The following is a 13,996-nucleotide window of genomic DNA, read 5'->3' on the forward strand; positions in this document are numbered from 1 at the left end:
CTGAGTCACCAACGGCAGAGAAACGTCAGAGCTAACAGCCATGAACGCACAGAGCAGGCCCATTCTCCTGGGTAATAAAACACAGCGGTTGGCCACCTGTGCGACAGTGTGTGCTAATTGATCTACACTCTATTTGCATAGGGCTCATGCATGGACGCAAAATTTTTCCAATGGTGGGAACAAGATATATTGTTTAACTTTCAGACATACTGTTCTATGAATCCGTGGCAGTCACTGTGATTTTCTATTGTTCCCATTCTCTTAATGCATGGTCTCTTCCATCCAGTGCTGTTAAAATGATTTTCCCTTCTTTGAATGTGACCAGGAAACCAGTGCACACTATAATGTTTAGTCATCTGTGTGAAAATTAACCTTTGCAGTGTCATAGCACTATTTCAGAGGCCAATTAAATCAATTTTTAATTTTTAATTCAGAAGTTGTGTGCTTTTTGCCTTTTGTAAGCAAATGTTGCCTTTTATGTCTTTTTTTTATGATAGAGGTCTACCAGCATACACACTTTAGATGTATGCTATTACATCAGTATTGCATTTGCATTGGTTGGGGTGAGACATGAAATACAACGTGTTTCCAATGCAGCGACTGTTATTATACTAACACGTACTGAAATGCAAGTCACGGATATATTTACCATTTCAGTCGTCAGGCAGAATAAATATAACACTATATGTTACCACTTCTAAGCTATCTTTTCTCTACTGCCATGACATTAGCTAGCTTTGTGGCTAACTAGAGAACTGATTTAGCAGCAGATAAACTGCAAGTATGAGTTTTTATAGCATTTGTGAGCATTATACTGATGAGAGAAAATGTCAGGAATGCCGTTCATTTACTCGCTAGAACTGTCTTACTAACTGCTTAAGAAATAAACATAAAACCAAGTTTGTCAACAGCTTTTACACCACTCAACAATTATAATTCAAGTCATATGTTTGACTCGTAAATGAGCACCTTACCATGAGGACATGTACCAGATGCACGAATGCCGACGCCGTTACGCTCTGCAGCGATCAGCGAGCTGTGATGTGTTTGGTGAACTCACAGGGATTAGTGTGTTACAAACACAGCGCTCTCTGGTGGACAAACTACGCAATAGCAACACAATTACTGTAATTTCTTGTAAGTTATCAGTCATTATAAACATCAATACTAGATTAATCAACAATAAGCTTAAATCGGCTCATAAAATCAGTCAGGCTCTATTACTTCAAGTTTTTCCCTGCCAAAAAGACAAAAGACTGTGCATGCTTGGTTTATTGTAACACATATTTTAGATGCATAGAAAAAAAACCCTATCCTGATCCACTTTGTGCTTTGTTCCGTAACTCCTAGGCTGTAGCTGTAGAAAGAAAATTTCTTTAACAGATTCTAAGCACGGTGCCCATAACATATTTCTTATTTGATCAATGCAAAATTGGATCCCTTTATTAATGAGTGTGCTGTGTAATGTGTTTTCGTTTTCTTATCATTCTTCTTCTTCCTCTTATAGAATTAATTTTACTTCATAATTCCCTGAAGTCATCTTACTTCATAAGCCTATTGTACTTGGACCCTGCAAGCAGCTCTATTTATCTAACTCCTTAAATCCATCTTTTTTTTTTTTCATTTTACACAGAATAAAATGAATAGTAGGATTTAATTTTGTGGATGGTTTTTATTGTACTGCTTACCGAGCAGTATCAGTGACGCAGAGTATCTGTTAACTTGGCACATGCTGATCAAGTGATCAGCGCTGTCGCTTTAAGAAATGATCCGTTTAGAATGAATAAGGACAGATGTTACAGAAGCAATGAATACTTGCAAGCTCTGTTTATTGTGTTGCCGTACGAATGCCGTCTCTGTTTTGACTGTCAGTGGGATGCTTTGTGTGTCTTTGAAGACTGTAGAGAACTCAAGGCTGCAATTGTCGCCAGAGCTCGAGCTCCGCAATTGAACTCCCACCACCTCATCTCTTCTCACATTGATCGGAGTATTAAGAGAGAGTGTATGGCATGTCGCTCTGTGAATGGGAGAGAGAGCCAGAGAGAGTATGAGGGGGAGGGAGAGAAGGGAAGGAGGGAAGGGAGGGGAGGGAGGGAGGGAGGGAGAGGGACTGTAGCGTAGTCGTATATGTCAGCCTCAGAGGCTGCGTGGGTCGTTCAGCTCTCTCACGCCATTGTTGTTGTTGTGAAAAAAGGCAGAACAAAGGACTCCCCACGCTATGGAACCCTTATACCTTTGCCGGCTCAGCTGTGCTATGATCACACCCTGATGGAATGCTGTTGAAATTAACCATATTAAGGAGCACAGCAGGCGTTAACTGAGCTGGCACACAGTCAGTGACAGAGACAAGAAGGAAACTGAATAGAAAACTGAGGCATCATCATCACAAGTCCTCCTCATTTTTTGGTCCTGTTGTCTTGGGTTCATCCGCCTCCTTTTTCCGGAAAGTGGCCACTGCTGATAAGGTTTCAATCCTTTCTCTGAAGGTTTGGCGCGGACATCGCCGTGGCTTATTTGTTGAAGGGGTTGCTGTGGATACTGACGGTAGGGAGGCTGCACTGGAGCCAGAGGCAAGAGTGAACAAGCCGCCCGCTGCAGAGACTGCCGCTATGGAGCAGATGAGGCTCAACCAGGCTAAGCAAACATGAGATTCACGGCACACTTTCTGTGAAGGCTACATCCAGCGCAAGAGACTAAGCCCCACACGCCTACATAGCTTCTGCTGCACTCCTTGTGTCTCGCCAGCTTCTTCCTGGATTTTGTGCAGGAGTTGGTGGAAGTGGAGGCTTGTAAAGACTCCAGCCTAGCCAGATGTGTTAGCATCGCAGGTCATGTGATCTCTCAGGAGGGTTGGGTGAAGTGGTGGAGGGTCTGGTAGACCCTGGAGCATCTTTTCCTTTTCTCTGTGACTGCGTGAATAGCAACGCCTGAATGAGAAAAAGCAATGCGGGCAACAGTAAGTAGCAGTCAGAGCTTTTGCAAGCAAGATTTCCTTCCTTTCAATGTTATCAACATGCAGCGAATTTCACAGTATTGATTTCAATTGTAAACTTCCAAGGTTAAAATTTTTAATTTGAAACAAGAAAAATCCTCCAATGTTTGCTTCACACAGAAGGGAGTGGACAACAAATGTACACATGCACCCGACTGTGAAGTGCCTAGACTTTGATTCAATTAGACCTCCCTTGCCCCAGAATCCCCCCCCCCCTCTCCCTCCCTCCCCCTCCCCACTATTTACACTAGGTGCTGACGCTGCTTGTGTGGGTGTCTATGAACATATGACATTCAGTGTGTGGCAGTCAAAGGACTCGTCCGTCTCCCCGCTGAGCACATGAATGGGAGCAGTGTCAGAGATGGAGGTGCTGATGATTTCTGTGCTCAAAGAGAACCATAGCCAAAGCCCTTTGCCAGGGGAGTGTAGATTCTATGACAGCGACTTCCGCAAGAGTGAGGTAACAAGCGCCCACACACTGTGCCGGGCAACAAAAACCTAGTTAGTAAGGCTGTAAGATTAAGTTAAGAAAATGATGAAATGAAGATGATTTTGATGGTATTTTAATGGTATTTTGAGTTAATTAAATTCCGAAATTGTTTTGTCATAATTGTTTTTGTTCTCTTAATAATTTTCGATTCTGATGCTCCAGTCTTTTTTGTAACGACAGAAGTAGCATGCAACAGTGTAGGGTAGCAGTGTGCATGTGATATTTCCAATCAATAGTTTAGAATACTTGGATCTATGGTTAAAACTAAAAAAAAAACACATGTAAAGCTGATAATGCCAATAGATTATAGTATATTTATATACCAATTAGGTATGTGAGGAAAAATGGTTAAAAATCATGATTTCTTTGATAATTTATAATTTATAATATTGACACAATCAATATTTTTTGACATAGAAGCTAATTGTTATTTTTTACTATGTTAAAAGTAGATTGAAGTAACAATCACATCCTGTGTTTTCTGTTTTTTTTTGTTTTTGTTTTTTTGATCTGTAGACAACACATGGAGTGAAATGTACAGGTTGTTATAGTTCTTATGTCATATGTACAGTAGGGAAAATTACACACTTTTGTAAAGGATTAAAACAATGACATTGTGGTAACACATACTTGAGGTTATCAAGTTAAAAAAAATGAACATTTCATTAGATAACTCACACACAGTGCAGCTTCAGATATGTATAAATGTATTGTGATGTGGAAGGCATTGTGCATTTGCTATTGCTAGCAGTCATGTTTGTAAGCATCTTTGCAAAAGCAAAGGTTTGCACACCAAATTTATGTTTTTCTATTTGTCTTCTTGTAACAGTTATTGGTTCATTAAAGGCTTCCAGAAAGTCTCATGAAGATTATTATATGGGTTGTAAGGCCAAAATCTGTTTTATGTCAAATCAAAGCTGCGTTTATCATACCATACTGCTTCAAACAATTCTGGATTATCTGGATGATATAAAATTAAACTGACTATAAAAGTTAATGTAGAATGAGCTTGTGAAGTCACAGTTATTGATGTTTCGAATTATTGAGATATGGCACTTAAATCACACTTAAATCTCCCATATGGAAGGAGAATTTTATCTTTTGAAAACTTATGTTGTAGTTTTATGAATCCAACAGCTAAATTGCTCACCCCCAAGTCTCTTAGTGTCATTCCCATTTTTTCCTGCTGTTTTCTGCAGCTAATGATTATTTTCATTTTCAATTAAACTACCAATTTTTTTTCTTGATCAAAAACAGTAAAATGGCATTCACAGTCCACTGTCATGCCTTTAATTTGCTTGTTTTGTCTAATAGTCATATGAGAAGGAAAAACAAAATGTTATGACTATAACATATATAGTATCGGATATCACACCACTGTGTGGCCTAATTGAAGACACCTCCATTCACACCTTTAAGGCAGATGATCCGTGGTGACGTATGTGAGGCCCCGCCTGCACATATATACATCCGTCACCACTGTCATCCCTCATCCCTCAGACACAGCAGAAAGGACAGAATGAGCCACCGAAAGGGCTGTCACATCCGAATTGTAAAACCGAACAAAGGTGTGCAGTGATGACCAACTGGCTGCAGCACAGATATCGCTCACAGATACTCCTTTAAACAAGGCCCATGATGTTGCCATGCCCCTGGTCGAATGTGCCCTCACACCGTTAGGCAACGGAAGACCTCTGTTGGTGTAAGCCAAGGAGACAGCCTCCACGATCCAGTGAGAAGGGTGCTGTTTAGACGGTGCTTTGCCGCTACCTGGATTAGCAAAACAGACGAACAACTGGTCACATATACACGCACTCTGAGTCAGGGCCGGGCGATCAATGAATTTTATTTTCAATCACGATTTTGGCTTCCAACGATTATGAAAACAAGATGATTGGGATAAAACGATTACTGGGAACGACTCTCACTGGGAATCCACATAATAAGTGAAACATGAACGACACATAAGCGCGCTCTGTCCGTTAATTCCACACCAACTCCGACCTGTGTTCAGTATCTCTGTCCACACAACCAGCCATCTTTCAGCAGTAGCTCCTGTGGAGCTCAGAGGCCAGACAAACTGCCTCCACCAGGCTGACTGACAGCAGAAATTTACTCAACCAAAATAGTTTTCATGTCGGCTCCACGGGAAGAAATGGACAGTGTTTGTATTTATTGATTCATTGATTTTATTTCTCCACCCACCATAGCAAGTGAGGGGAGTCTGTAATGAAAGAGACAAGCTCACAGACAGACTGGGAGCCTTGATCATTCACTGTATACCGTTAATAAACAAAACAAACATACTGCAGGATATTTGGTGTGATTTAGACAGCTGTCTGTGCAGATTACGCCTCACTAAATGCAACGTAAATTGACTGGAACCATAAAAAAATACGTGGGTTTCCGTGAGATGCACGTCACTCCCACGTGTCTCGGAGTCTGTGTGGATTGATACATTTCATAAAATGGAAGGATTTCTGTTTTGATTTCTGGATCAATGAGTAATCGTGATCTCAGTATTGACCAAAATAACCGTGCGTAGCACAGTATACAGGGAATGCAACCTCCTCTGTTCCTCAGATGCAAAAGGAGGGGGACAAAAGGTCAAGAGCTCAAAAGCTCAAAGATAAATCCCATCAGGGGACGCTGGATTTAACGACAGGCCTCGGCCAGTGGGCTCCCTTAAGAAATACATGGCAAAAGGGTGAGCGCCTGGCGTCACTTCATCAAAGCCAGCAGCTCCTGAAGGAGTGTCAAAACATCCACAGTAGAGCACTGAAATTGGAGTACATTTCGGTCCTGACACCCCTGCTCGAAAGCCTGCCCTTTATAGGCATATAGGCCTCTAGTGGATGATACCGTTGCATTTTGGATTGTTGCCACCACACCTGGGGGCAGACCCTTAACTATTAAATTGGACCTCTTAACAGGTAGGCATGCAGCCGCCACAGTTCTGGTCGCTTGAGAGAGGAGGTCCCTGCGGAGAGGAAACTGCCAGGGTGTCGCTGCCAGCAGACTGATTGTCTCAGCATACCACGATTGCAGGCCACTGAGGGGCCACCAGGATCAGGGACAGATCCTGCCAGCACACCCTCTCAGGAACAGGCAGTATCATTTCCACTAGGCAAAATACATACAGGAGCATGTTGGGCCATGGGTGCACTAGCTGATCCATTCCCAGAATTGCGTTGTGGTCCATTATGGAAAAGAACGGGGCAGTGGGTATTTGCTCTGGAGGCAAAGAGGTCCGCTTCTGCTCTGCCAGAACAATTCCATATATGAGCCACCACCAATGGGTGCAATCTCCACTCTGTCACAAGAGGTCCCCCCCTAGAGAGAAGGTCCACCCCCAGGTTCAGGCAGCCTGGGACATGGGTAGCTCTGAGAGGCAGGGGAACAGGGGAGGCAAACGGTTCCCTCCCTGCTTGTTTATGTAGGAAACCACCATTGTATTGTCTATCAGAACATGCTGGCCCATCAGAACCGGACAAAATTGCGTTAGAGCTAAGAAAGTTGCTTGCAGCTCCAGGTGGTTGATGTGAAGCTTGCGTTGTACTGAGGTCCAGACCCCTCTCACTGCCACACTGTGGCACAGAGCCCCCCTCCCCTCAGGGAGGCATCTATGGACATCACCTTGCAAAAAGACACCCTCCCTATAGGGGACCCCTGACCTAGTAAACCAGATTCCCTCCAAGGGAGGAGAGCCAACATGCAAGAACAGGTTATCGTCAGCCTCCTCTGGAGATGGCACGGCGCAAACAGCTGGTGAGATCGAGTCCAGTGTTGAAATGCTTGCATCTTAACAGCCTGAGCCTCACTACAGCGATCATAGGTGCCATCCAGAAACGCAATATGCTTCGCAACTGAAACTGAAATCGTCCAGATAGGTTAATATGTAAACACCTCTTTCGAAGGGGAACTAAAGTTGCAACACATTTGGTGAAGGTGCGGGGGGCGAATGACAGGCCGAACGTTAGCACCAGGTATTTGTAGGCTGTGCCTTTGAATGCAAACCTTAGAAACTGCTTGTGGTCCGGGTGTATCACTACATGAAAGGAAGCATCTGTGAGATGCATTGCTGCAAACCAATCCCCTGGGCTGATCGCGTTCAGTAGCCATCTGAATGTTTTGAACTTGGGTTTCACATCACGTCTGGGAATGATGCTGCGCAGAGCTTCTGTCGGCTTCTTCCTCAGCTCAAATTTCGCCTGGATAGTGTTGAGTGACTGCCCAAACAAACCCTTAGCAGATAGTGGCTCATCCAAGTAAATAGCCCTGTGCTTATCTGGAACGTCGGGGAAAGTCAGCCACAGGTGTCACTGTGCTACCACTGTAGAAGCCATCCCTCTGCCCAGGGAGAGCACTGTACAGCAGGACATGCGGAGAATATAGTCCGTGGAAATTCTGACCTCCATTGAGAAGAGGTACCAGCGGACCACTGGGGGGCATCAATGTCCCAAGCTCCGCCAAGACATCTGACATAATCGATTATCAAAATGTTTATGCTGTTATCTCTGTTGTTTGTATCTGGTTCTGCCAATGTACACCATATACAGTACAAGGCAACATAGAAATGTTCTCAAGAGGGAGATGTGATCAGATTTTTTTTCCCACTATGATTCTCAAATGATCTTATCTTTACTGTCACACCAAAGATTGTGTTAAGACCATTGTGTGCTTTTCACTATAATGTTGCTCCTTTTGTTCATACGAGAGCCATGGAAGAAAATTTTCAGAAATGTTAAAAATCTTGCTCTTCCAATGTCAGAGTGACCTCCAGAAAATAAACTGTGGCTCTTGTTCACACATGCCAAGTTGTCCATGTACAAGAGTGGCCTCAGTTTTAATTAACTTGTCGCTGTAGAACAAATGTCACACTTATTTTAGATAGTCAAGTGAATTTTCTCCTTGTTTTTCCACAGGTAATCCTGGTGCAGGTAAACCCAGGTGAGGCCTTCACTATTCGACGAGAGGATGGTCAGTTTCAGTGTATCACAGGTAAGAAAGCAGTTCTCTTATTATTGTACGTTTATCTTTTTTCAGTTTGACGAACACGATTGAAACACCATATTTCACTGAGACTGAAGACCAGTGAGAGGAACCTCAAAGATGCAACCGTTAAATTCACTACGAGGTAGCCAGAGCCAGCTAGCCACCTGAAACCAGGCACAATAGTCCCGTAAACTGCTGAAGGTCCACGCATAATTTTCACGTCGTAGATTATAGGACTGTTGTGACGCAACAAAGCTAATGTAGCCAACTATCATCTTTGCTACGTTTTGACTGAAAATAACCTTTTTGTGCACCTTTTAATAATTCAATTTCTATGATTTAGACATTTTACACCTCATGCAAAAATTTAAAAAATGAAGGAAGAGGAGGTTAATTCAGGTGGCGCTCCTGTAAGAGAAGACGACATCGCATTGAGTCGCTGTGTCAGTTTCAGGGTGTTGTGGGTGGAAAAACAAAGGCCTTGTTGGCTACACACTTCATGATGTATGCCTCATTTTCTAATGTGAGAATTAGCTTTTCCTTGTCTTATATCATAGTAAACTGTATATCTTTGAGTAGGGTTGGGTTCTGATAGCTGGTTCTGTTTTGGACCTGGTTCCCGGTCAGCAGAATACCTGGATTTGTTCAGCTCTGATGTTCGTGAATCTTTTATCAAATCTTTCATCTTTCCTCACTCTTTTTTTAATTAGCAAAGAATAGAAAACATAAAGGTAGCAGATACTTTTTTTTCCTCTTTTTTTTTTTTTCTTGCCAACCGGTGCTGACGCTGGTTAAAATGATAGACATCATTGCATCAGACCAGCTGTAGCTAATTAATGTTAATTCATACTAAAATACAAAGTTTGGCTGTTCTGTGCTTGATGTGCTCTCTGCAGCCAGTGTCTGTATTCAGTCTAAGATGGTTCGTGAGTGAAAAGACACATCACTCTGTAACACCACTGTATCGCCGCAAATGAGCTGATACCTTTGTTATTTGGAGCAAGTAGCTCCTGAATCACAGTAGGCCATAACTGTTAATTAAATGTGTCAGATACAGATAATTAACCTTTCATATTTTATGCCGCTCATCTAATTTTCAGGTTGTAGATACGGGTTTTGAACAATAATGAGGCTGCCACTAAAAACAGCAATGTTTCTGCTCTTTCAGCCAACATGGTTATTAGACATGTTAGGGTTGAAGTTATTTTAGCTTTTAGTCACATGCAAGTATTTAAAACTGAACCTAGTAACGTTCAGGAAGTGATTCGAAAGGGTTTGAATTTGATAACTGGATTCAATTCTGGATTTGAATTTGATTTAAAAATAGGATCCCGTCCCAACAGTTGAGTTTTGGACCATTGAATCGAACAAAACAACATTTTGATGACATCCTTTAATGACACCATTGGCTCAAGGAAATAGTACTGGACATTTTTCACCATTTTCATGACACTTTTTTTTTAATTGAATAATCCAGGAAATAACTGATTAATGAATAATAAAAATAATTATTAGTTGCAGCCATATATTTTCCTGATATGGACATACAATTTAGCAAATATCTGAAAAATCGTATAGAAAGATAATCAAACTGATGGTCAGTGCAATAAACTGTTGCACTTTTACATCAGAATAAACGCTTCACATGTAAAACAAAACTTGGATAACTGATTTCGGTTTGTTTTTTTTTAAACTACAAATTGCTTTGAATCATTCATTTGGAAAATTAATTTGGTCATCTGTAAGAATATATGTCCGTATACAAAGACTGTTTCAATAATACACTTGACTAATGATGAAAATAGGTTTGAGATGGCGGGTTAACTTCTGAAAGATGATGCGCAGGGGTTTCCCACTGTGGCAAGCCACCACTTGGGACACTGACTCATTTTATTTAGTGTCTATATCTGTTACTAGGATACATCATTAATCTCTTTGTTTTCGGTTATAGTTATCATGCGTATCAAGCTCGTGTAATGTATGTGACTCAATGTGATTATGTGTTAAAAACATACTGATGCACTCAACTAACACATTCTTTGGAGCTTTACTATTCTCTATATAGGCGGAAACCATAAGATGCAATTATTTTATCGAGCAGCCTGAGAGCTGTGAGACATGACTGTCATCCTGCTGTCATTTCTGTAAAAATGCGTCAATGCATCCTGTCCAACCCACCTCCGGTTTTTCACCGCACGCACTGAAAAAAAGCTGAATTGAACTCAGGTAAAAATGATTACAGGAAATAAAGCAAAAATCTAGCTCTTTTAATCTGAATATGCTTACACCTATTATGATTTTACGTTTGTTAAACAGATCTGATTAAAGCGCCAATCTCATGATGATTGGGGTCACCATTTTATTTAAAACAGCTTCTTGATTTATCATAGTTATCTACACATAAAGACTTCTCAGCTCTCATTTGAAAATAATTTACCAAAATAAGACAGATAAGTAAATTCCAGAGGGAAAAAAGAGAAAATGTTACCACTTTAGCATGCTAAATTCACCTTGCATCAACATAAAATGTACAGTAAACACCTCTTGGACGTGGTGGATTAAGACGTGCCCAGGTAGATGAAATCTGAATGCACACACACACACACACTCCAGCATATAACTTCACTTTTGTTAACGACGCACGCTCGCTCTCTCGCATGTTTTTCGTAGTTTTTGGACAACAATGGAGGTCTACAGCACAGAGGAACATGATATATCAGAGTTTAGATACACACACAATACGTGTAAGTAGGGTAAGAAATTTGAAAATTTGGTTCTGCACATGAGATTTGTTGAAGAAAAATATAGAAAATCGCCAGCCAAATCGCTATCTTGAGTAAAACTGCCGTGGCCTCCCTGCTCCACTGCCCGCTCCTTGTCTGTGTGTGTCATGGAAGACCTCAGCCCCGCCCTCCTGCAAACTAACGTAGAGCGGTGGACAGAAAGACGGAGGCGAGGATGCATGCGCGCCCGTAAATTACACCAAAACCATATTTTCCACTTTGCTAATCACACTCAATGGTTTCTTCAAATACCGATAAAAGAACCAACCTTTTTAAAAACACTCATTTAGAATCGGTTCCGATTCAGAGCCGGGGGGGGGGGGGCATACCTTGTGGGTAGAGGAGTCAGGGCAGAAAGGCATTGTTTGGGTAAGATGTGTTACACATTCTGATGGCAGTCATTTCCTTTTTCTCTATTGTCGGTGATTGTGCTGGCTTTGTGACAGCAACAATGAAGTCTGGCTCCAACACGTCGCTGACATTGTGAACGGAAGACAGCTGGAGTAGTTTGTAGGAGGTAGAGCCGCGGGGCCATAATCGTAAACGATTATGATAAAATGTAGTCGCCCAAGGAAAATATTGATCTGAAAATGATTGGCTTTGTTTATGGCTCGCTCCATGGACATCCCTCCTTGTATGGAAATTTCTGTGAGTTCTCAACCATTCTTTTTTTTTTTCTCTTAAATGTTTAATCTGATTTAATGAAGAAAAATAAAGGATGTCAGCATAATAAAGGTATTTGAATGAATAATGTTTGCTACCCGTCGTGGCCACAGCAGGCAGGCGCTCAGACATATTAGCATAAATTTAATGATCCTTGTATAGACTTGTACATAGTATCTCACTGTTGAAAGACACTTATATTTCTTCTCTGTAGCCCTTGACTATGCCTTGTGACGTATTTTGAAATAAAGATGAGACAATAGGTCTGTACGATATGCCCGAGGCATCCAGGTTCGGATGACAAAGGAGCAAAAGCAATGACATAAAGTGATGCTGCCCAGGCAGGAAGCCATTAGTTTGCTCACGCCGGGGCTCTTCTCGCTACTCCTGTCTGACTGAGCTCCCGCACCGTCCCCCCATTACAAGCTGAGTAAACCTTCCTAATAGGGAGCGAGCATACATAGTCTCTCCATCAGAGGAGAAACAAAGAGCTGAGAGGTGCCACATAGATCAGTGTGACTGCTACTAACTGGCCTGTCACAGGGTGCACTCATCTCTCAGTGACGTGAATAGAGGGATGACTCACCGCTTGCGGTGCAAGGAGGGAGAAAGAAGAGTGTATGTGTGTGTGTGTGTGTGTGTGTGTGTGTGTTTGTGCATGTAGTTTGGTTTGTTGTGTGTGTGTGTTCACAACAACAGACTATCGCTGTTCACGTAAGTGTCTGTTGCGCAGTAACGCTTTCACCTTTAACCCTAGTTTGTAAAGGGACAACGTGACACAGTTACAAAGCCAGGGATCATCAGGTATACAAATATATATTTCAGAATTTTCTCCATCTCACAGCAATTTGTGTATTCAATCATGTATTTTTAGCAGCTGGATGTGCGTAATTGCTGCGTGTTAGCCCATGACAGCCTGCTTAATAGGAACAGACAATCTTGTAAAATGCTGTTTATAGACGGCATTTGCCTCTTTTTTTTATACGTGGCTCAGAGGAGGGGCCTTTAGCAACAGAGGATAATTAGACTGACCGTTTAGCATCATCCTACTTGCCATAAGGGCAGCTCTGCTCGCTAGTGGAAATGCCCTCATAGCGTCAACCCAAACTCCCAGCGTTCCCTGGGTCGGCCCCTTCTCATCGTCTGCCACTGTAGATCTGAAAGCTGTATCACTGGCACCAAGCGATAGCCCACCCCGATATGCTTTGTGACTGATGATGAGACAAGTCAGCATTAGGACCATCGGGTTGATTAGATCCACTTCTTCTTATTCTGACCTAGCCCGCCAATGATTCACATCACTTTGTGTGATTCAGTCTCTGGTTTATGGCTGAAAGCACTGTGTAGTTCCTCTGGGATTATTGAGCCTGATAGAGATGTGCCTTCTCCCACAAAAGCCAAGACAGCCATTCTGGCATCTGGACAGGGAACTAAAGAGTGTGTCTGTGTGTGTGCATGTGTGTGTCTACACATTTGTACGTGCATGCATACAGCTGGCTCAGTTTGTAGCCATGTTGCTCTAGTGTCCTCTTCCTTTTCTCTCTGTTTGATACCGGTTGGTCAGCCAACCCATCTGTCCACTTGTCCCTTATCTCCGATGCCATAGCTGTGAAACACTTCATCTCATTCCTGATGGTGCTGCAGATGTGCTTAGTCTATTTTCTATCAGAGGGACTTGAGACTGTCATGTCCCCTGTGGGTGAAACTGACCAGCAAGGACGTGCACTGTTGAACATCCGACACTACGGCTACAATAGACATTTTCCCAGTCAACAGTCATTTATCTGTTTGAGACAAAGTTTGAGTTTTTAGGATTCGGGTAAAACAGTTCCAGTGGCATCGTCAAAACAAGTGGAAGAAAATGTATCCGGTGCCCTGTCGGTGCATCAAAGTGATTGGAAAACCTTTTATAACACGTTGCTAATCAATAAAGGTTTAAAAGTCATGACACACAGTCACCTTCACTTGAGACACTATGTACCAGAATGTATTTGTCTTTTGTTTTGAATGAGGAACTTGATAGAAAAGAGCTGGTGTATACTAATAATAAGTTCATCCTTTCAAGAGCCTTAC

The 13,996-nt window shown here is 42.1% G+C and overlaps 1 protein-coding gene across 2 annotated transcripts in view; it reads left to right on the top strand.

The window, feature by feature from the left end:
• fndc3a (fibronectin type III domain containing 3A) overlaps nucleotides 1–13,996 on the top strand; it is a 52,637-nt gene that overhangs the window by 13,269 nt on the left and 25,372 nt on the right. For both annotated transcript variants that reach the window (XM_042415417.1, XM_042415419.1), the window contains exon 3: nucleotides 8,408–8,483. In XM_042415417.1, coding sequence (XP_042271351.1) covers nucleotides 8,408–8,483 — 76 coding nt within the window. The remainder of the gene's footprint in view (nucleotides 1–8,407; nucleotides 8,484–13,996) is intronic.

The sequence above is a fragment of the Thunnus maccoyii genome, chromosome 6, assembly GCF_910596095.1.
Source record: "Thunnus maccoyii chromosome 6, fThuMac1.1, whole genome shotgun sequence".
Lineage (NCBI taxonomy): Eukaryota > Metazoa > Chordata > Actinopteri > Scombriformes > Scombridae > Thunnus > Thunnus maccoyii.